Source organism: Pteropus alecto, unplaced genomic scaffold, assembly GCF_000325575.1.
Source record: "Pteropus alecto unplaced genomic scaffold, ASM32557v1 scaffold118, whole genome shotgun sequence".
Taxonomy (NCBI): Eukaryota; Metazoa; Chordata; class Mammalia; order Chiroptera; family Pteropodidae; genus Pteropus; species Pteropus alecto.
The window spans coordinates 306,209-330,701 of NW_006440654.1; the positions used below are offsets into that span (position 1 = coordinate 306,209).

The following is a 24,493-nucleotide window of genomic DNA, read 5'->3' on the forward strand; positions in this document are numbered from 1 at the left end:
GTCCAGACGCTGCATGACCTCACAGGGTTCAGGACAGAGCCGATCAAGGAAATCACGGAACAGATGGATGTGGCAAAAGAGGCAGGGGTGGAGGGTCTCAAGATACGGAGAAATTCAGGAGCTAATGACAGCACACCAGAGGAAGTAACAGAGGACATCTTGATGGAGGCGAGTGCTCCCGAGCCAGCATCAGGCGACGAGGAAGATGCGCAGGGAGCAGCGCCAGACAGCAGACGGACACGGGCCGCCGGGCGGAGGCGTCGGCTGCTCCTGACGCTTTTCCAAGGCTGTCTGTGACGTGGGCACTGGAACCACAGCACGCGGCGGGAGGAGGAGTGGAACCGTACAGAAACATTTTGAGAGAAATGAAGAAGCAAAATGTAGCTCCACAGAGTGATGCCAAGTGCGCCTCCTCTCCCGCCTCTGCCCGGGTCCTGACAACGGGACCGCCCTCCATTCCCCTCCCTCTGCCTGCTCCTCGGCACGAGGCCGCCGCCGCCACTGACCTTCACGATAACCCACGTCCGCTCAGGGGACAGTAAGTTCTCACGACGCATGGCTCATGAGCTCACCTGGGGTGTGTGCCTGAGTGTCCCGTGTGGAACCCAGGTAAGCGAGACCAGAGCTGTGGGGCACAGCCCAGGTGTCCACCGGGAAGTATCGTGCATGGCATCACCCACGACGCTGGCGTGGGAGTGGACAGCCGGTTCCTACGTGGGCACGAGGTGAGTGATATTTAATATAAAACTAATAGCCTGTGAGCTTTCCCAGTTTTATAACTTTGCCTTCAAATAATGACATTGCCATTCGGTATGCCTCTTTCATAATTAAAGAATCTGTGTACCAGCCTAGCGTCACAGGTAAGTGGTTTTTAAAAAACTCTAACCATGTTGCCAATACTGTATTATGAGTATGACTAACATGTACGCCATGTAAATTTTACGATTCATTCACCAGTGTACAGGCGAGGCTACCGTGAAGCAGCCTCGTCGAATACACTAGGCTGCCATAAAGCAATCCCATTGCTGCTTCTTCATCAATGTGAGTCGTTATATCTGTCAATAAATAGGACTTTTTCACATTATCTTTTCATTTTCGACGCCTACTGTTAGTAACACGTGTAACATCTATCGTGTCCTGCATCACGTGAGACAGTGCCGATGCAGGCGCTCAGACAGATGACTCATCTGGTAGACAAAGTAAACTCACGGTATCAATAAACACATGCAGTACCGTAGATGTACTTTCTCTTCCTCATGATTGTCTTAATGTTTTCTTTTTTCTAGCTCGCTTTATTGTAACAATATAGTATATAATACACATAACATATAAAACGTGTGCTAACTGACTGTGTTATCTGTAAGGACTCCAGTCAATAGTAAGATATAAATAGTTAAGTTTTGTGGAGTCAAAAGTTATACGCGAATTTCTGACTGCACAGGGTCGGCGCCCCCTTGTCCTCCATGCTGTTCAAGGGTCACCTGTGTATACCAGTATGGCGGCTACAGGAAAAAACTTCAGAGGAACACACATAAATGATCAACAGTAGTTACTTCTAGAGTATTATAGGAAACTTTCCTGCATTTCCGCCTTGTTGAAATTTCGTATAAATGCGTTACGTTTGCCAGTAGGAGAAATACTTTTTAAGCGTACAGTTCGTATTATTTTGATGCACTGGGCAAGGAAGAAAGAGGGAAGTACTTCGTGAAGCGGAAAAACTCAGACACAATCTGAAAGTGGCAGAGGAGCGTGGGCAGGCCACGGGGACTCGTGGGCACACGCGTCCACTCACTGGGCTGGAAGGCCAGGCACGAGAGGTCCTTGTAACTTCTACCACTCCCTGTGCTGGGGTGATGGGGGCCCCATGTTGCCAATACTGTATTATGAGTATGACTAACATGTACGCCATGTAAATTTTACGATTCATTCACCAGTGTACAGGCGAGGCTACCGTGAAGCAGCCTCGTCGAATACACTAGGCTGCCATAAAGCAATCCTATTGCTGCTTCTTCATCAATGTGAGTCGTTATATCTGTCAATAAATAGGACTTTTTCACATTATCTTTTCATTTTCGACGCCTACTGTTAGTAACACGTGTAACATCTATCGTGTCCTGCATCACGTGAGACAGTGCCGATGCAGGCGCTCAGACAGATGACTCATCTGGTAGACAAAGTAAACTCACGGTATCAATAAACACATGCAGTACCGTAGATGTACTTTCTCTTCCTCATGATTGTCTTAATGTTTTCTTTTTTCTAGCTCGCTTTATTGTAACAATATAGTATATAATACACATAACATATAAAACGTGTGCTAACTGACTGTGTTATCTGTAAGGACTCCAGTCAATAGTAAGATATAAATAGTTAAGTTTTGTGGAGTCAAAAGTTATACGCGAATTTCTGACTGCACAGGGTCGGCGCCCCCTTGTCCTCCATGCTGTTCAAGGGTCACCTGTGTATACCAGTATGGCGGCTACAGGAAAAAACTTCAGAGGAACACACATAAATGATCAACAGTAGTTACTTCTAGAGTATTATAGGAAACTTTCCTGCATTTCCGCCTTGTTGAAATTTCGTATAAATGCGTTACGTTTGCCAGTAGGAGAAATACTTTTTAAGCGTACAGTTCGTATTATTTTGATGCACTGGGCAAGGAAGAAAGAGGGAAGTACTTCGTGAAGTGGAAAAACTCAGACACAATCTGAAAGTGGCAGAGGAGCGTGGGCAGGCCACGGGGACTCGTGGGCACACGCGTCCACTCACTGGGCTGGAAGGCCAGGCACGAGAGGTCCTTGTAACTTCTACCACTCCCTGTGCTGGGGTGATGGGCGCCCCCCGCCAGCACCGCCGCCCCACACCACTGTCACCACCAGGACTCTGACCCCTACTACTGTTCCAGGAGCGCCCAGCACCCCCGCCACTGCTGCTGCTACTCGTTCGTGCTCTCCCTGCCTCAAAAAATACGTGAGGCGAGACAGTCCTCTCAGGTACCCTGCAAACCTAGGATTTACGGTCCGATGAAAGACGGAGTTCCACTGAGCATTCACGGCACGCCCACGACTCCGCCGCGCGGACAGCGACCTGCCGGGGACGGCGCCCTCTCAGAGCTCCAGAGACACACAAGGTACCGGTTTGCTCCCCAACTAGATGTTTGACATTAAACAACTACTGTTCACATTTTGGGGTGTGATAACGTAATCTGCTCAGCAAAGTCTTGTCTCCTAGTCTATAGTTTCATTTAAAAGGAAAAAAAAAAAGACTTTATTTTAGAGATATATAGTGAAATACTTGTGGAAGGAATGACATGATATCTGGGATCTGTTTAGAAATAACCCACCAGGGATGCTGGGCAGGAGTCAAAGGTGAAAGGAGTGGCCGGAGTGACCGCTGACGCAGGCGCCAGGCACAGGGCATCATTACAGCTCCCTACTTGGTGTGTCCACACAGCAGACGGTGCTGACGCGCACGTCAGGTGAGTGGGATGTGAGGGAGAGACAAGCACAGACCCCAGGCAGACCGTGCTCCAGGGGGAAGAAACACAGCACCTTTACAGAAGCCTGTGACTACTAGACGTCTTCTCTTATTTGTTTGGAAACGAAAAGTGCCCTATGCACGTGGACGTCCGCCACCTACACAGATGGAGCAACAGGCCTCGGAAAGCGGACATCCTACAATCCTGCCGTGACTGAAGCGCGTCCCTGGACCTCAAGCCTGCGACTGGTCAGTGGCGAGACGAGCAGGCCCAGTTTGGGGTCCCACGCAGTTCTCAGGGACAGCGGAGTGCTGCTTATTCCAGAGCCCTCCAGCAAAAATGTCTCTTGGAAAGCCACTTTTTAAATCAAATTCCAACTTGCAGACAGGCAGCCCACACTGCTCTATGCGAGTCCCACAGAACAGTCAGGAAAACTGTTCCCCCACAGCCAGATGACAGGGGTTTCCCAGTGATGGCGGACAACAAGATGTGTCCGCATCAGCCATGCCACCCACCCCAAACCATGTGGGCGTGGCAGATTTTACCTGTTCGGTCTTTCTTGCAATGAGATTGCCAATGGTCTTGCTGAAAAAACTGGCGAGCAGAGGATTGAGAGGCGGCTCATGATCCAAGAAGTCGTAGAGAAGGTTCAGCAGCGTCTCGTCCCCTCCCAGTCTGTCGTTGATCTGCGGCACGTCACAAGTCAGCAGCTCGCAGGCCGTGTTCGGGTATCTAAAAGAGCACAAGCAAGCAACTGGAGATGAAATTAGACTTCTCTAGCTCGCAGGCAGCTGCCTAGACCACCTGCCCTGAGGAGGCAGAGCCGCAGCGAGAACGGACACCGCTAGGCCTCGGAGCAGAAGAAGAGCACGACTGTGACTGACCGGCGCTGCTGGACTCCCAGACGCTCAGGGTATCCACCTGCCTCGTCCGGCCCCTCACACCCGCACTCTCTCTGGCCTCCAGGCTCTGTCCTTGTCCACACCTGCCAAGTCTCTCATTTCTTGTGACCAGCACAGTTACTGAAGCCAAGTTCTCCAGCATGTCTGTCCTGTCCTGTCCATGCCCTTCCTGTCCCTACATATCAACAAGCATAGATCCGGCTTGTCCCTAGACTGAAAAAACGCTAAGTCAGCAGCTTACAATGCAACACCAGGCCTGAGGTGCTACGCAGGCAAACCATTACCAGGGAATACCGGTACACGTAAATGACGCACTATCCATTTGATAAAAACGCCCAGAAACACACTAAGCCTCATCATTATGCGTAATCCCACGTCAGCAGGGCTCCCTGCCTTCCCATCTGACAGACGCAGCTCACGGCCGCACCCAGGGACAGGAACGCCTACCCAGCAACTGCCGTATCCAGGACAGAGCCCGCGACCGCAGTGCCCGTAACTGCCCAGTGGCCTATCTGGGTAAGTTTCTGGGAAAGCAGGTGAGGGTGCGGGACCCAGAGGAGGCAGGAATCTGGTGGGGAGCACACTGTGGGGCTGCCCGGAGCACACCTGGCACTCCACAGGGCAAGCTGTGCAGCCTCAGGCCCAGGACCGCACCTCTCTGTGTTGGGCCTTCCTCATCTGAACAAGGAGGCGCCCACAAGTCAGTGTAAAGCAAAGCAGCGCCCGGCACGCGGGAAGCCTTGGGACCCTCTTGCTCCTGGAGCACCAAAAAAAACCCAGGTGGCACTGGATCGGCGCAGAGAAGAGGGTGCCTTTGAGCTCAGAGAACAGGGCGGGGGAGTGACATCCCTTCACTGGGAGAGTCCAGAACGGCAGGGTTAGAAAAGGACCTCAATGCCCCCATGGAAGGAAGAAAACAGGTGACACACAAAGGGCCCAGAGGCTTGTTGTATCAGACCAATGAACAGCAAGGCGGGAACTCGAAGACGAAGCTTCAGAATTAGAGAATTCCAATTCCTGTCCAGAGCCCCAGGGCAGAGGGAGCGGGGCCAGCACACCAGGAAGAAGGGCCGCTGCCACACAGGCCTGACCCTGCCCGCCCCCCTCGCTCCTGCTCAGGAAGCTGCCAGGGAACAGACCCCCATGGGAAGGAGGCCGAGGAGGACCAGGTCCCAGCACACGGGAGCGGGCGCCGCGTGACCAGAGCGAGGACGGAGGCTCTGGGTCGTAGTGCAGAGACCCCCGCCCCCTCCTGCCGCCTCTCTGGGCGACGAGACCCGGCACCCTCCTTTCCGCTCTGCCCTGTACCTGCACAGCAAGGTTTGCGGGGGCTGGCGGGGGCTGTGCGGCCTGCTCATTGGGTGAGCAGTTCTGACGCCGAGACTTGGGGTGACAACGCCCACCCACAGTAGCTCACGCGTAACGACTGGTGTCTTGGTTTATGTCTGTGGACTCTTCGGTCGGGTTTCTCACAAAGTCTAAAACTCAGCAGGCAAACCCAGCAGGACCCTCAAGGAAGAGGCCAGGGTGTCTGCATACTTGGGCGGCCCAGGGGCCCCTGGGTAGGATCAGGGCTGCTGCCAGACCTCAACGCCCCCATGGGCAGCTCCCCTTGACTGGGCCTGGCTCGGGCACACTCCCCTGCAGTCGTGGGGCTGAAGTGATTCTAGGGGTCCTGCCCCACCAGGTCGATGCAGGAGGTGCTGCCACCCCATCAGCCCGGCCAAGGTCAGCAGTCACTGAGCCTTGAGAAGCCCGGACACTAGTCCCCGTAAACCAGGTGGACTGGGACGTAGCCACACCCGCACTCCCACAGAACTCAGCAGCCACAATAGGGATATCCTGGCCACAAAGCCCGAAACACCTAGATCTGACTGTCACAACTCACGACTCCTGGTCCACTACCCACTGGTACCCTCCCCACGTCTGAGAAGTCACCGCGACCCCATTCCTTCCTGGATCTACTACCTCATCTACCCGCCCACTGAGTCCTTTTCTCAAAAAGGAACTTTTTATTTAATTTTAATTAAAATCAAATTAATTAAGATGCTGATTCATTGGTTGTTCAATAAGTGATAGGCACATGCGTTTTACAGATGGGACGGCAGGGCGGGGCTCACGGGGAGAGCAGCCTCCCGTGTCCCCCTCGGGCTCCGCGGAGACCATCACGGTCTCAGCAGTGCTCTCTACTACACGCCCTCCACGTGTGTGAACGAACCCACGCACTTCCTCCTCGTTGACCGACTTCAGACACGGCAGTCGACTGTCGACTCACCGCGACGGACAAGCTCACATTGGTGAGCTCGCAGCGCCCCGCCCAGCAGCGGCGCCCACTCTTCCGACCCACGCCCAGGTCTGCCTGCCCATGGACGCGCCAACTGCTCACCCCGCTCCTGCCCTACGCTCAAGTCCCCCCGTGAGCGGTGCTGCCACAAGCTGCTCGCCTCGCTCTGTGCCGGTCGCCACTAACTTCTCCCAAGCCCTCCAAAGCAAGCTCTCCCGGCTCACTGTCGCCGCTCTGGGGTCCCTCGGCCCCACCCCAGCTCTCCTCTCGTCACCTCTGTCACCAGTGCCCTCTAGACAGAGACCGTAGAAGCCGTCACCAAACAGGACACATGTGAAAGTGAGAAGTAAAAGGGGTGGGGGCTGTGAATGGGATGCTGAGGCCACGGGCACTGACCGGCACATCCCACGCATGACGGCCTCTATCTGAGCCTCCGCAGACAGTCGCCGCGGCCTGAAGGCCCTGCCCCTCTCCAGGGCCCGCCCGCAGCACGGGCACGACCCCCGCACCAGAGGCCCTGCGGACCACCCACACGAGGTGTGGCGTCTCCCTGCCACAGGCCCTTCCTGCTGCTCTGCCTGATCTGCTCCCCTCCTAAGACGAAGGGCAGCAGACCCGCGGACGGCCAGAGAGCCTAGACCCCACATGGCCCGGGCCGCAGCCACAAGCTCTGCCCTGTCATCTCAAACAGGTAAGTGTGCTTGTGCTCCAACAAGACTACTCGTGAACGACGAAACGTGAATCTGCTGTCATGTCCACGTGTGACGAGATATTATTCTTTTGACTTTAATCAACTATTTAGAAACACAGACCCATTCTGAGCTTGCAGGTCCCATGGAAATGGGGTTCGGCCTGGGGCCGCGGTCTGCTGACCGTGTTCTAAGACCTGAACGCCACGCACTGGCTCCCCACAGGACCCGCAAGCACTGAGTGCGGCCTGGCTGTGCTCACGAGCCTGCTCAGGCCCCAGAGGGCACCCTAAGAGCTGGAGGCTGGGTCCACTCTGTCCTTCCTGTCACCCAAGGTCCCCGCTTCTTCACACTCCTCGGCTACCCCAAGCCCGTTCCCTCTGACATCTCCTAACGTCATGGCCAGCTGCTGAGTGGAACGTTTTAGGAACAACTTTGAGAATGGTCGCTACTGACACGACACATTTCTACGGAGCCCTAGACCCTGGGGAGGAAGCACTTCCCACACCTCCTAACCGGCCACCCTGCCAGGCTGGGCCCCGCCTGCAGCTCAGTCGTGCAGTCCGCCTTCACCTCAGACACGTTTTCACTCAAAAGACTCCCACACGGTGTCACTTACTAGCATTCAGAACGAAAAATCACACAGGAGAGATTCCGAAGTCTTACACGTCACAAATGCAACCCTGAAGAGCGGCTCCTAACTCAGGAGGGGAATGCGTGAGGCCGACTTCTCCGTCAGAAAGCCCTAGCTCCGGCCATTCGCAAACACTGCCCGCTGCCTCCCTGCGGCACTGCCCAGCGCCGGGCCCCGGCCAGGGCCTCAGTACATACTTGAAGCGGACCTTCTCTTCCATGTCCAAGGGCGGGTCCTGGGTGATGAGGCTCACCAGCTCCTCCATACACTGCTGCCTGCACAGGAAGTCCAGCAGCTTCCGGTTCTGAGCCTTGCACTCCTGCAAGGTGTCATCTTCGTCCATTAACTCACGCAGCGTCACGTCCTCCTTATCCAGCAGCTTGTCGACATGGGACGTGGTATTCAAGTCAAACTTCCAGAACATGGTGATGGCCACAGAGCTGCGAGAAAGAGGAGAGGGTCACATCTCCCCACCTGTGCCAATCTGCCCTCAGCAACTCTGCACTAAAGTCCAAGATGTGCGTCCCCAACATGGGCCCGGACTGCAGAGGACGCTCTGACCAGATGGCTGAGGGTCAGGCCCCCCAGTCGACAGGTCGGCCCACTCCGTCACAGCTCAGGACCACCGGCTTCTCTGGGCTCCAGCTGACCGCCTCCCTGACTCCTCCACCCACCCTACACTCCATCTGCCCCAGTGCCCACTGGCTTCTTGGCCCCCTGGGAGATGTGTCTCCCATGTGTCAGACCAGGATGCCCCTCCACCTCAAGAAAGTTAAAGACTCACAAGCCCCCTCCCCAGGGCCTGTTCCCTCTCCCCAGTGAACACTGGGCATCTGTCCCCAAATGTCTCTGCATCACATGTACTTTTAGCTTTCTATACATCATGCTTTCACATGTTAGAATGCCTTTCTAGATGGAGAGCCACTGTCCCTCCTGGGGCCAGTCACCCCTTAGGACAGCTAAGGGCCCGTGCCTGCCTGCACCCCCATAGCACAACTCCTCCTCTGTGGGCTCACAACACCACAGGAGGCGACATGCCAGCTTTCTCCATCCCAGGGCTGGGCAACTAGGGACCACCCCTGCAGCTCAGGGCCACGCTGCTGTTCAAACTAGCCAACTCGCACTGTTCACCTGCCCTCCTTTCCCATGGAAGCCCCAATGGAGGCTGTGGCGCCTAAGCAAGCCGACTCCTGGCTTCTGCCTCCCGGCACCCCTGCAGCTTCCCCCCCGCGGCCCTGCACGAGGACTGTCCTCCTGCCTCCAGGACCCACGAGTGTAACAACTTTTCTTGAGCCTCTCCTGTGTCTTCTCTTGGGGCTGCATCTCACTGACCATCTCATAAAAGAACATAAAACATCTCACAGACTCGAAGACGACTTGTTCTGCTTGACCCTCTGCCCCTCCGCCACCCCCGCCTGCCCAGCATCTGCTCTCACGGTGCCTGTCTTGCAGAATAACTCAGGGTTATCCTTGAAGCCACCTCTTCCTTGCCGTCTGCCACTGGACACCAGGTCTTGCCACAACTGAGAAACTGTTACCGACGAGACCCCTCTGCGTCCCACAGCACTCCAGCCTCTCACTGGCTGCTGCCTGGACTACACCAGGCCTATCCCACTCCTGTGGGCCCCAGCTGGTTTGCAACAGTTTTCACTGTTTGACACAAAATGAAAAACTGAAAGCCTGGCTCTTTAACAAAGTAAACCTGTATTTTGAGATTATAAATCTTTTCAATGTTACAAGAATCATTATTTGCAGAACTGTGGTCACAGCAGAGGGGATTCACCTTATCTGTACTTTACTTACATGGGTAAAGACTGCCCCACACGACATAAACCCCAGACTGCCTGCACGTGATGCCCCAGGAGCCCCTGACACGGGCTCCCTGGCTGTCCAGCTGCCCCCCTTCACCTCTGGCTTTTGCTGCAGACTCACTTTTCCGAAGCACAGGTATCTGCGCATTTCTCTCATCTCACTCCAAGACCTCCGGTGGCCCCAGGCACCTGCTGCTCTCTAGGCTGCTCCTACGGCATGCCTCCAGGTCCCCCAGGTACTTCCCACTGCCTGCCTGAGCCCACCCCCACCACAGGACACCATGTCTTTCCCCCAACGCTGTCCCACCTTCATCCTCCACACATTCTTGTGTTCACAGTCCTTCGTCGGATAAAGTCCCACCCAGCCCGCCAGACTGCGCTGGCAGCACCCACATGCGCTTCCTGGTCTGCAGAGGGAAACCAGAGGGAGACCCCACCTTGCCAAGGCTTTTTTCCAAACAAGAACTTGCGAGACAGGACAGCTAGAGGTGGCTTCTGTATGTTCTACTTCCAGCCACAGAATGGGTGAGTAACTGGGTAGACCACAAAATCCCGTCCAACATATGGGACAAGTTTTTCTAGCAGGACTCAAAAAAAGGACTGCATTAAATGCAAATTGATTAATAATTTCAATTAAACACAACAATGTGCAAAAACCTTTGGCAATAAAAAGTCTGTTATTCACCTGCAAGCAAAATAATAATAATTTCAACTAAAGACAGAAATGGTCAGACTGGATTTTAGGAAGCAAGAACTAACTTTATGCTGAGTTCAAAGCCTTAAATAGAGACCCAGGTTACAGGAATGGAGGAGGACCCTCCACGCATACGCGAACCAGAAGTCCACGGTCCCACTGCGGTGCCCGGCTGCTTGGGCGTCAGTGTGATGTCCTCTTCACGAACCCTCTTGGGAGAGACCCGCTTCCTCCACTTCCGAGTTTACTCAGGGTTGGTCTTACTTATCCCTAAAATGTGACAGAATTCACCAGGGTGTAATTATGGTGTTCCAAATTATGAATCTCATTTCTTTAATAAGTATTTTCTACTTGCTTCCATTCTGGTCATCTGCGCTGCTATAGGAATCTGACCACGTTGTCCAGACTGAGTGAAGTACCGGCATGCAGCTGTTCAGGATACTACCTTGCAACCCCTTCCACGTCAAGCAGAGTCTGTGGCGTCACCTCTCATTCCACATAGTAGTATCACCTGTCCTTCTGCCTTGTTTTCTTCATCAGTGCGACTAAAGGTTTATTAATTTTATTGGTCTTTTAAAGAAACAGCTTTCAGTTTAATTTTTTTTCTCTATTATTTGTCCGTTTTCCGTTTCGCCGAGTCCCTCTTTTGTCTTTGTGATCCTCCCCCACTGCACACCCTGGGTTAATCTGTACTTTTTCTAGCTTCCTAAGAGTTAAGCTCAGATCACTGATTTTCAGACTTTTCTCCTTTTCTACAATAAGCATGTAAAGCTACAAATTTCCTTTAAGCATTGTTTTAGCTGTATCCCACAGATTCTGATAGTTCTAATTTCCCTTGTGGTTTTTTTCTTTGACGTATAGGTTATTTAGAAGTATAATGCTTAAATTTCTAATTATTTTGGGACTGTCTAAATATCTCTGTTAATGATACGTAATTTTTGTTTTGCTCAGAGAGCAGGCTCATGGGATTTCACTTTTATTGGTATTTGTTTTATGGCCTAGCACAGGAGTCAATAAACTTTTTCTGTAAAGAGCTGAACAGTAATTATTTTTGTGACGTAGGCCACGCGAGGTCTCTGTCGCATGTTCTTTTTCTTCTTCTTCCTAACGACCCTTTAGAAACATAAAAACCATTCTGGCTGCGGGCCGGGTGGGGGCCATGGGCTGCGATGCAGACAGGACCATGGCCGTGACCAGAGCTGCTGCCCAACATGAACTCGCTGGAGCAGGGAGACCTCAAGGCTTTCGAGAGGACACTTACAACCTGCCACTCGACGCTGGAGAATGCTGCTTATAGCGGTGACTGAACAGTTACGGGGGCCTGGAACTGGTTAATAAAACCTGAGACACAAAAGGCGCCCTCCCTCACAGCGCTGCGGAACTGCCCGCTGCCCCCCGGCAGCTTATCCCTGACAGGCCTGCTCTCCGCCGGAACACACGGGAGCGGCTCCACCACCCATCACAGCTGCTCCACGTCGAACTGCACTGGCAGAGTACGCATCTTCCGACAGGACAGGACAACTAGTTGGAAACCTAGACTGTCATGTTCAGTGACAGTCTGCACTCAGCATTACGGGACCGAAAACAGCCTCTTTCAAATAAGTGGTACAGCAGAAAGCCACACAGGGCCCCTTTTACAGCTGGAAGGTGACGGCGCCACACAGCTGACGAGAAGTGTGCAGCATTCACCCGGAATCGTGAGGGCGATGGCGCATGTCGTTGGCGCTTTGGCACCTTTGGTCATCTGTGTTTCGGTGTTTGTGTCACTTCAGTACTTCGGATCCTGCAAACATTTTTGCAGATGAAGTGAGTCTATTACTGAGTTAAACTGAGAAACAGAACCTCGTCCAGTTTTTATAATGTATTTTTGCAAACTACTATAAATAGCAAATCAGTGCCGGTGTTAAAGAGGAAGCGTCCTGTGGACGGAGATCTCCTGCTCCAGTGCGTCAGGAAGCTCCGCTCGTCACCCCCACAGCTCCAGAACCGGCCGCCGTGCGTGGCTGTGCCTTTCGCTCTCACGCTCCTCACTTAATCACAATGCAGGAGAAACGTCAGACTGAGCTTGGACTAAGGGAAATTCATCTTCGTCGTGATGTAAGAAATGACAGATGTTTTGAGAAACAATTTTTGTTAAACAAGACAGTGAGCTTCAGCCACTATTGTGGTGATGTTTCATGTTCATTGTTTTCATTTCGTGCTAAATCTACTTTATATTTTTAAAAATAATTTTAAGAACACTGCAATGGCTTCTACATATACCAGATTAGTTGTAAAGTGGGTACTGTCTGGGAATGTGATGGTCATTGCTTTAGAAAACTGGACTTTCTTCCTGCTGTGGCAGACATGCTGGCACACTAGTACTGCACGGGTGTGACAGACCAGCCACTCCATCACCAGAACTCAGGAGCAGTGCCACACACTAGTCTGCAATTCTCACTTTGTAGAGAGTGTTAAATTATTGACATGCTGTGTATGCACATTAGTCACATGTACTATAATAACCCTTAAAATTAAATGGCTAGGATTGTTGTAAATATTATTACAAACTGGAAGTGACTTTTACCTGTTTATTAGAAGATTCTCAAAAGGTTTAAATTATTCCATGAACAATCTTTAAATTTCATTTAACATAAAGCTGAAAATTCAATAACAGGACAAAAACTTTTTAACAAAGCTGCCATTTAACTTAAATGTCTTCATCTTGGCTTTCATGTGCATAAAATTTTATTCTTTGAACTGCAGCAATAAAACCCTCTGCTTTAAAAAATGAAAGATAAAAAAAAAAGACATAAAAACCATTTTTAGTCTGCAAGCTGTACAAAACAAAGCAGTGGGCTAGATTTCCCCACAGACTGCAGTTTGCTCACCAATAGCCTATGGCATGCTCTATCTTGGTGAATATGGCATGTGTGGTGGAAAACAGGTTTTACTCTGCTGCTGTCTGGTGGGTCAGTAAAGTTGGTTGACAGTGACAACGATAACTGACAAAATCAACTGACAACTGATTTTGTGTCTACCTGTTACATCAATTACGACATAGGAGTGTTGCAATCTTAAACTACAACAGTGAATTTATGTGTCCTTTTGATTTTGTAAGGTTTTTTCCATGTATTTTGAATTTCCTATGTGGACACATTGAGAATTTGTCTTCTTGAACTACCTCTGATCATTTTGAAATGTCCCTCATTATCTCTGGCAAGACAGGCACGCCGTGCTGCATCTCTCTCAGCAACACTGCGTATTTTACAGATTGACGGTCTGTGGCGACCCCGTGTCCAGCACGTCCAGCGGCACCGTTTCTCCCACAGCCTGAGCTGACTCTGACTCCGTGCCACACTTCGGTGACTCACGACATTTCACACCTTTTCATTATTACACTCACTATGGTGACCTGTGATCAGCGACCGCCGATGTTACCTCTATACCTGCTTTAGGGCAGCGGTCCCCAACCTTTGTGGCCTAGGGACCGGGGCTCCTGTGAGAATCTGGTGCCTGGGGACCTGCGGTGGAGCTGAGGGGTGATGCCGGCACTGGGGAGCTTTGCTCATTCACCCGCCGCTCGCCTCCTGCTGTGCAGCCCGGTTCCCAACAGGCCACGGATTGGTACCGGTCCGCGGCCTGGAGGTCGGGGACCCCGGCACTAGGGCACCGCAAACGGCACCCACAGGAGACGGCGAACTTAACCGATAAACGCGGGGCGTGTCCTGGCGGCTCCGCCGACCAGCCATCCCGCTCTGTCCCCCTCTCCTCGGGCCTCCCTGTTCCCCGAGACACAGCACTGAAACCAGGCCAGCGAACGACCCCACAGCGGCTTCTCAGGGCTCACGTGAAAGGCAGAGTCCCGGGTCCCTCACTCTAAATCGAAAGCCAGACACGACTCAGCTGGGGCGGGAGGGGGCCATCGAGCGCCGGGACAGGCGAAGGCTCGGCTCCTGGCGACGAGAGCCGCGCTGCGAACGCGAAGGGAAGGCCCTGCAGGGAGCGAAGAGAGCTGCTCCAGCGGACACACGGCCGGTAGCAACGCGGGACGCCTCGCTGCTGCCGTGCAGAAGGTCCAGCGGTCTGGACGGGAGACCGAACCGGCACGGCGCCCCTGACACCAGAGCCTCGTCCCGCCGAGGCCCGAACACGCTTCGGCTCTGTGCGGCTGAGAGGTGAGGAGGCTACGGAGGACGGCGAGGCTGGCGGAGCCGGGTCCACGAGGTCCACGGAGGATGCCGTCTTCGTAACGGCGACACGCAGGTGCGGCCGCACGTGTGGATGGAGACGCTGCGGCACGCCACCCAGAAGGGCCAGCGCTGAACGACAGATTCTCAGTGCAGAAAAAAACAGCCCTCTACCGGAAGAAGATGCCACCCGGACTTTCCTAGCCAGGGAGGGGTCGGTGCCTGGCTTCAACGCGCCCAAGGACAGGCTGACTCTCGTGCCAGGGGCGAGCGCAGCCGGCGACTTTCAGTTGAAGCCAGTGCTCACTCACCATTCTGACCATCCTAAGGTCCTTAAGAACCACGCTCGATCTGCTCTGCCTGAGCTCCGAAAATGGAACGACAAGCCCAACAGCAGCACATCTGTTTACGATGTGGTTTACTGAGTGTTTTAAGCCCACTGAAGAGACCTGATGCTCAAAAACAGATCCCTTTCAAAACGTGACTGCTCGCTGACAAGGCACTTGGTCCCCTAAGAGCTCTGATGGGGATGGATGTGACGAATGTCATCTTCATGCCTGCGAACACAGCACCCACTCTGCAGCCCCTGGACCCAGGAGTGACTGAGATTCGGAAGTCTTCCTATTTAAGAAACGCATTTCGTGAGGCCAGAGCTGCCGCGGACAGTGATTCCTCTGATGGAGCTGGGCAAAGCGAATGGAAAACCTTCCGGAAAGGATTCCGCACTCTAGATGTCATTAAAACATTTGTGATTCAAGAGACGAGGGCAAAACATCGACACTGGCGGGAGCTGGGAAGAAGCTGACTCCAACCTTCTCAGACGACCGAGGGTCTGAGATCAGTGGAGAAGGTCACTGCGGACAGAGTGGAAACAAACAGCACGTGACTCAGCGGTGGAGCCTGAAGATGCGACTGGACCGCCGCCACCCATGACAGAGCTGGGGCAGGGGAGGAGTGGCTTCTTGGGACGCGCAAGGAGTTCTGAGACAGAAGCCACTCCTGGCGAAGATGCCGGCAAGATGCCGAAATGACAGCCAAGGACTGAGGATGTCACGTAAACGGCTGATGAAGCAGTGGCAGGGCTGAGGGGACGGGCTCCCACTGTGACGGACGCTCTGCTGCAGGTGAAACGCTGCCACCCGGCATCGCGGGCTGCACAGAAACCGCTGGAGACAGGAAGCGTCACTCGATGCAGCAGACGTCACTGCTGAGGTCAGAAAACTGCCACAGCCACCCAGCCTTCGGCGACCACCACCCTGTCGGGCAGCCATCACGTCACCGACACCGAGGCAGACCCGCCACCAGCAAAAAGACTACGACTTGCTCGAGACTCGGACGACCGTTAGCATTTTTTACCAATTAAGTATTTTTTCATTAAGGTACATACGTTGTTCAGACATAACGCACACTTAATGGACTATAGTGCAGTGTAAACGAAACGTTTATACGCATTGGGAAACCAAAAAATTCGTGCGACTCACTCAATCGCGACAGCTTTTACTGCAGTGTCTGGAACCAAGCCCACAGTCTTGCAGTCTGCTTTGTCTGACGTTGACTGAACATTCCATTCTTGTGGCTCACGTTTAGTATGTCAGTTAACATTCTTCCACTGTCAACTTATTTGTCTCTTTATACTTAAAGTGTTTCTTTTGTAAACAGCTTTACCAACTGGGTCTTGCTTTGTTATTCAGTCTGTTTTCCTCTGCTGCCTTCTAATTGAAATATTTAGACCATTTACACTTAATTATTAATACGGTTGAGTTTGAGTAGTTTGAAAAAGTACAACACCCTTTCACGATAAAAACACTCAGTAAATTAGGAATAGAAGGGAACTTCCTGAACCTGACAGAGGGCAGCTACTGAAAAACTCACAGCTATCGGCACACCTGATGGTGAAAAGCCTGCGTGCTTTCCTCCCAAGACCGGGGAGGGGACTCCTGCCAGGGTGAAAGGTGGTGGAGAAGGTCCTGGTAGTACCATCGGACAAGAAAAACAAATAAAAATACATACCGACTGAAAACGAATAAGTAAAACCACCTTTACTCACCGATGACATGATTATGTAAGCAGAAATGCTCAAGAAATCTTTTAAAGACAAAAACTACCAGAATTAGTGAGAATGAACTCAGTAAGCTTACCACGTACAAGGTCAAGCTCCAAAGAGTAACTGTGTTTTTATATGCTAGCGATGAACAAGTGGGAAATTAAACTTTTTAAAATTCTACTTAGGATAACATCCAAAAACATGAAATACTTCAGGATATTTTAATAAAGTATGTGCAAGACCCATACACTGAAAACTACAAAATATGTTGAGAGGAATTTAAATAAATGGAGAAATATACTATGTTCATGAATTGGAAAATGGAAAATTAAGACATCAATTTTCCATAAACTGATCTATTAAATACAATGCAATCCCAACCAATTCCTAGGAGATTTTTAAAAATAGAAACTGACAAGCTAATGCTAAAATGTACATGAAAATGCAAAAAGCCTAGGATACCCAAAGCAATTCTGAAAAAGAAGATTAACATGGAGTACTAACACTGTGATCGTTGGGGGGACTGGGGGCGCCTCGGTTCTTTCCGCCAACGCAGTAAAGACCTACAGACCAGCAAAATTTAGGAAAAGTAAGATTTAATAAAGTATGTTTCAAGAGAGAAACGGGCTATGCCAGAGACGGCCGCAGCACCGCAGAAGTAAGGAAGTCTGCATTACGTTTGGGCCATGATGGGAGGGTACAGGGTGATGCTAGATGACTGGCATGTGAGGTCATTTTGATTGACAGTTGGCTGTTATATAAGCTATACTCTACCGTGCATGTCCTTACCCAGAATCCAGTGTTATAATTAGATTCATGAACTTCTGGGCATATGTATAATATTATAATGATGGTATAATGAGGCTGAGGTGAAAGGTCAGAGTAGTCTTCACTGCACAAGTATTTATGGCCAGCTTAAACTGGCTGCTGTGTTATGGTCATTTATGGTACTCTAGGATGCAGGCATTTTTAACTGAAGAATGGGTGTTTCTGGAAAGTCCTAGGGGAGGCCTTTGGGTTGGGCCATCATTCCTCTCGTTCCTATAGCTACAGACCTGGGCCTTCGCTTCCTCCTCTCATAGCATCCTAACTGTCTAACACCACCTGATTTCAAGACTTAGTATAAAGCGATATTAATCAAGACAGTGTGTTCTAGCATCTCGACAGAACAAAATAAAGAGTCCAGAAGAGGACCGACACATAAATGCTCGACTGACTTTCAATAAATGTACCAAAGCAATCCAATGGGGAAAGTATAATCCTTTTCACCAAATGGTACTGGAAAACTGAATATCCACCTACAAATAAAATGAACCTCAACCCTTACCTCATACCACGCACAGATCACAGGCTTAACCATAAATAAGCTAAAACTAAAATTTCTAGAAGAATACTTAAGAAAAAGTCTTTGTGAACTTGAGGTAGAGAGACACAAGAAAACAAATTTTTGTTTAAACTGATAAAGAGGACTGTAACAAAACTGAAACATCTGCTCACTGAATGATACTATTAAAAAAACAGATACATCACAGACTGGAATCGTATCTATTTCCTGGATAGCATTCATATCCAGAACATATAAAGAATTTTCACAATGCAATAAGAAAAAATACTCAATTTTTAAAAATGGGCGAAAGATTTGGGACACTTCCTAAAAGAAAATATATGGACAGCACACAATGAACACATAAAGACGATCAACATCGTTATCAAGAAAATACAAATTAGGACGACAGTGAGGTCCCTCTACATGCCACTAGAAAGGTACAATGAAAAGGCTGTGTGCTGACAAGGGCACTGGACTGCCACTCCCACACTCGCACAGCTGTTCTGGAAAAGTCTTCCAGTTTCTCATAAAGGGCGCACACTTGCCAAGTGACCCAGCAATTCCAATCCCGGGCATTACCCTAGAGAAATGAAATCATGGCTACACAAAAACTTCTTGTAAATGAATGTTCACAGCCGCCTTACTCGCACCAGGCAAACCCTGGACACAGCCCGAGTGTCCATCCTCAGGGGAACAGATAAACGAGTTACAGAGTCGCCAAGCGCGCAGCACCACTCGGCAGAGAAGCCAGCGTAACACAGGTGGCCTTGTGAGCACGGTGAGTAAGCGGAGCTGGTCACAAGAGTAAAACTGAACAATTCCAATTATATGAAATTTGAAACAAGGCTAAGCAAACATGTGGAGACAGAGACTAGTGGTCATTATGGTCAAGGGCTGCAGGAGGGAGTGATTGCAAAGTGACATGAGGGAATAAGGGTGATGCAAATGTTCTACCTCTTGATTGTGGTGGCATATTTGTTAAAATGTGTAGAACCAGAAACATAAAATGCGTCCATTTATTCCATGTAAATTATATCTCGATAACCTTTTTAAAAAACATGGTAAACGACAAATAGAGGTGAAGAAATCAGTAAAACAATGAAGGCTAAATAACTGCGACAGAACAGCTACAAAGCTATGATACAGAAAGCGTTCATAAATTTGGAGACTTACTGTAAAATCACCGGCTATTGAAAATTCACGTTTTCAATAACAACCACGTTTTCAATAACAATGAAGGAGAACACGGCCCTGCCAGCCCGGCCCACCCTGGGGCCGCTCTGCAGACTGACCCGCAGTCCTCACACATGTGCGGGCCTCGCCCACCCGACCACTGCTGTTCAGAATCCTGCCTTCCACGTCACTGCTCTTGACAAGCTCCAAGTTCTCTGTTAATGTCATAGGGAATACTGACATACCTTTAAAGCACTGATCAAAGTTTTCAACCAGAGCCAAGGTCAGAGCTCTGCAGCGTGTCCTCGGCCCGCGGCTGCCCTGGGCGGGGCGTCCCCACACCACACCACACACACCCCGATCCTACCCCCCCGGGGTCTTATTAGAAGGAGCTGAGATACTGTTAAGCTTAAAAAGTCAGAATGAGATATACCCATGACAAAGGGTCTTAATTTTAGGGGACTCACCATAAATACATAAATACAACGTGTAACTTTTAACCAGGGATAAAACAAAAATGACATATTCGATGGAAACAGAGATATAAAGGAGAAGCGAAAACAAAAGAAAAAGTATTAGTAAATAGAAAATGAGATAAAATGGTAAAAATTAGTAATAATATAACAATTTCAATAACTGTACATGGGATAAATTAATCAATGAAAAAAAGTTCTGATTCTTTAAAAAACAACATCCAACAATTGGTTTACTACAAAAGACAAACTTTTAAAAAACCAAGAAAGGTAGAAATAAAAACACTGAAAACCACGCAAGGCAAATGAATGAAAAGAAAGTTGAGCTACAATCTTAACATCTGACAAAGTAAAAGCTAAAAGACAAAATGAGAGGCAAAGGAGGATGTTATAAACAGATGAAAGGGATGAGAGGACAAGATGACACAACCACCGTAAACGGACGTGCACCTGAGAGCAGTCTTCAACCTCTATAAGCTTCACTGCAGCAACTGACAGAAATCCAGAGAAGAAAACCGCCTTGGCCCTGGGCACTTTCTCAGAGAAATGAAACCTAAGTTTCTGTCAAACCCTCCACATGAACGCTCATGGCAGCTTATCTGTAACGATGAGAAACTAGAATCGGTCCAGCCTCGCTCCGACATGTGGATCCTTAATGGAACCGCCCCCTGCCACGGACACTGCTCACAGTACAAGCCCCAATACACGCGCCAACGCGGGCCTCCGGGAGTTACTGCTGAGCAGCAGAAGCCAATCCTGAGATTCCATGCTGCATTATCCCATTTATATGTAACATTTCTGAAATGACAAATTGGAGAAATGAAGGACAAATTACTGGCTGCTAGTGGTTAAGGATGAGGAGTGGGGTAGGTGGCAGGAGGTTCGTGAGTGTGGTTTTAAAAGGGTGACATGAGAACCCTCGCAGCTTTGGAACTGTTGAGCATCTTGACTGTGATGGTGGATACAGCACGCACAGATGACAAACCGTACAGAACTAAGCACATGCACGCACACACGCACACACACGCACACACAAGTACCAACAAAACTGGGAAATTATGAATAAGATCGGTGGATTGTATCACTGTCAATTCCTGGTTGTGACATTCTATAGTAATTTTGCAAAATGTTACCGATGGGGGAAACTAGAAAAGTGTACAAGATCTCTCCGTAATAGTTCTTACATTTGCAATGTTAAAAAACGTGAATAGTATTAATAAGCTCAAGCTATTGAGAGAGAGATAAATTTCTACACCCAAAGGACAATACAAATTCTTTTTGAACATACCAGGTGACACTGACAAATATAAACCACATATTAAATCAAAAAAAGAAGTCTCAGTATACTCTAAAGGACCATTACCTTACAGACTGCTCTCCAAACACAATAAAGTATAGAAATTAATGTCTAAAGGAGTTTTAAAAATCCTATATGCCAACTGACAAGCTGATCCTAAGACCCATATGAAAATGCAAGAGACCCAGAATAGACAAAACAATCTTGAAAAGGGACAAAGATGGAGGACTCACACTGCCCGATTTCAAAATTTACTACAAAGCTAGAGTGATCGAGCCAGTGTGGTTGTGGCATAAGGAACACACGTACCAGTGGAACAGAACTGAGAGCCAAGAAATAAACCCTCACATTTCCAGTCAATGGATTCTGACATGGTGCAAAAACAATTCAATGGGGGTAAACATATGGTCCTAGAACAACGAGATACCCTCATGATAAGAAAAATGTAGACCCTTACCTCACACTACATACAAAGATCTATTCAAACTGGATCAAAGACCTAAATTTAAGAACTTAAACTATAAAATTCTGAGAATAAAATGTAGAGGCAAATTATGACCTCGGATTTGGTGATGGCTTCTTAAATATGACACCAAAAGTCAAAAAAGCAAAATAGATAAATGGGATGTCATCAAAAAAAAAAAAAAAGCTTTTGTGTTTCAAATGACATCTTTAAAAAAGTGTAAAGACGACCCACACATTGGAAGAAATTTTTACAAAGTTTTTCAAATCATATATCTGATAAAAAAAAAAAAAACTTGTATATAAAATATATGAGAAACTCTTACAACTCAATAAAAAGACAAATTTTAAAATGAGCAAAGGATTTGAGGAAACATTTCTGCAAAGACAACACACAAATGGCCAATAAGCATATGAGAAGGTGCTCAGCATCCTCAGCCATCAAGGGGACACAGGTCATAACCACGGCCAGGACAGCGAGAACCAAAAAGACTGATAACAACAAGCATTAGTGAAGATGTGGACAAATTGGAACTTTCTTGCATTGTAGGTGGGAATGCGAAATGGTGCAGCTGCTTTGAAAAATAGTCTGGCAATTCCTGAAACGATTAAACACAGGGTTCCCATGTAACCCAGTAATTCCACTCGTAGGTATACACCCAAGAGAACGAACACACACCTGTCCACACAGTGACTTGTGCAGTAATGTTCACCACAGCATTGTTCCTAAAAGCCAAAACACGGACACAACCCAGATGTCTATCAAGGGATGAAGGGATTTACAAACATGCTCTTTCTCTACAATGGACTATTCGCCATTCGGCAATAAAAGGGATGAAGAGCTGGTAGGGTACCGGGGGCTGAACGGGCCTGGAAAACATGACTCCAAGCGAGAGGAGTCAGTCACGAAGACCGCTCACACACGCCGCCGTCCCCGGGGAACGTCCAGAGTGGCAAATCAATGGGTGGCCGCCCAGGGCAGGGGGAACGGGAGGGCTGGGGGGACGGGAGATAACCGATAAAGTGCAGGGTTTCTCTTAGGGAGACGACAACGCTCTAAAATTGACTGGTGATAGTTGCACCGCCCTGTGAACACACTGAAACCCGCTGAATTGTACACTTTACACAGGTGAACGTTATGGTTTGTGAATTACATCTCAAAGTTGTTGAAAGAAGCCCTACGTGTCTATAATTAAATAACATCCCTTAAAAAAAAAACACACTTAAGTTAAAGAAGTGATGAAGAAATATTTACAACTGAATAATGAAAGCACTATATGTGAGAATCTGTGAGACACAGCTACAAGCGGTACTACAGAAAAAATACATAGTTTTAAATGCATTTACCAGGAAATAAAAATGGTTCAAATTAAAGAAACTAAGCAATTAACATAAGTTAGAAAAGATCACTGAAACAAATCAAGAGGAAAAAACCTGAACCAATAAAATACGAACTTTAAAAAGTGAGATTCAACTAAACTAAAAACAATACCTAGTCTCACTTCACACCTGTAGGACTGGCCGGTCCATCGGAAGTGTCTGTGGACGGGCAGCGGGAGGAACCTCACACTCCTGACAGAGAGAAGGCGGTGGCCACTGTGAGCGCCATGACAGCACTTCGCGAAATCAGGTACGGCCGTCCACTGGCCCAGCCGGCCCACTGCTCCCTACACATCCCAAGGGAACTGGAGGATCATGTAGGAGCATGAGGTGGCCGGGCGGGAAGCAAACGTGGTGACTACGGCACAGAGAGAGCAGCTAGACCGCGACACGTATCTCAGCAGGACGGGGCTGAGTGGAGAAAACCTCAGAAAGAGTCGGGTGCAGAACAGTCCGTTTAATGTGAAACACACGTACAGCAAAGGCCACCGCGCATTTACAGGAGCACGGCACAGAGCACGCAGACGCTAAGCACGCCACAGTGACCGCAGAGCGAAGGGGTGAGACCTGAGGACAGATGGCCGCCGGCCAGCAGGCTCCTGGGGGCTCCTGGCTCCTGGCAGCTCCCAAGCCCACAGGCTGTGGCTCCGGGAGCAGGGAGCAGGCGGAGCTCGGCAGCAGGGCTCCCCCGGGCGCGGCCGGGCCAGGTAACAGCCAGGGGCTGGCCGGCAACCAGGAGTCCCCCTCAGCACTGTCCTAGGAGGCTGGGCTTTTAAGTTTTGCATTGTTAATGTACTTGGGGGAATCCGCTAGTGCCTAGCAGCCGAGGGCAGCACAGTGAGCCTGCACCTCCGTCTGCCTCACCCTCCGTCAGGGCATGCGTGGCCCCTCTTCCCTCACCCGACTGTCCCCCACTCAGGCCACTGGGAAGTACACCCAGCATCACCAGCATCACCAGCATCACCACATGCCTCCGCCCGGGCTTATACCTGTGTTACCACTTTGCCACCAATTCTGTGCACGTCCCCTCCATAGAGAGCTGGGGTTTCCCCTGATGAGCAGCATGGGAGACGTCTCCCAGGCAGCGCTGCTCCAACACACTGAGGTGAACACCGCCACTGTCCCCCGCTGCCTTGAGGGGCCATCGGTGCTGCTGTGTGATGTCGCACAGCAAACACAGACCTGGGTCCGGACACACCAGCCGTGACCACAGGTTCCTCCATAGCGAGGACGGGTCACATGTTTTATGTATTTCATCACAGACCAAACACAGAACCGTCTTGCATGACAAATCAAACTAAAATTAAACCCAAATTCTAATCACCGTATTACTCACTTATTCGTAACCTTTGTAGTTTAAAACAATACGCTCAGTTAACATCTACTTATTTACCCCTAAATTACAGAACAGAAAGTTTAGTAAGGATACCCGCCCTGCAGAAGAAGAGTAAGATACTCAAGGGCTTCTGAGAACCGTCGCATTTGCAGATTCCAGCATACCAGCTCACCTACCCAGGGGTCGCGTGCCAAGGGACCTGTCTGTAAAAGCTGGCCGGCTCACTAGTTCCAAGACACTGGAATTCTGCAGGCCAGTAATTCTTCCTTTAATTTAGAAAACTAACAAAGGGTTGCCCACTTCTTAACTTTGTAAAGCAAGGAGGAAAGAGGGAGGGAAA

General features: G+C 49.7%; 1 protein-coding gene across 9 annotated transcripts in view; it reads right to left on the minus strand.

Moving 5' to 3' along the window:
- The window catches only part of PPP6R2 (protein phosphatase 6 regulatory subunit 2), a 51,766-nt gene that overhangs the window by 21,687 nt on the left and 5,586 nt on the right, over nucleotides 1-24,493 (minus strand). For 6 of the 9 annotated variants that reach the window (XR_003048130.1, XM_025051010.1, XM_025051017.1 and 3 more), the window contains 2 exons: nucleotides 8,185-8,427; nucleotides 4,024-4,210 (listed from right to left, as the gene is read on the minus strand). Coding sequence is in view for 7 of the 9 variants with exons in the window: in XM_025051010.1 (XP_024906778.1) it covers nucleotides 4,024-4,210; nucleotides 8,185-8,411 (414 nt within the window). In the remaining 2 variants the exon portion in view is untranslated. Of the gene's footprint in view, nucleotides 1-4,023; nucleotides 4,233-8,184; nucleotides 8,428-10,557; nucleotides 10,763-24,493 lie in introns of those variants that run through there. The other 3 variants (XM_025051011.1, XM_025051012.1, XM_025051016.1) reach the window with 3 other exon arrangements.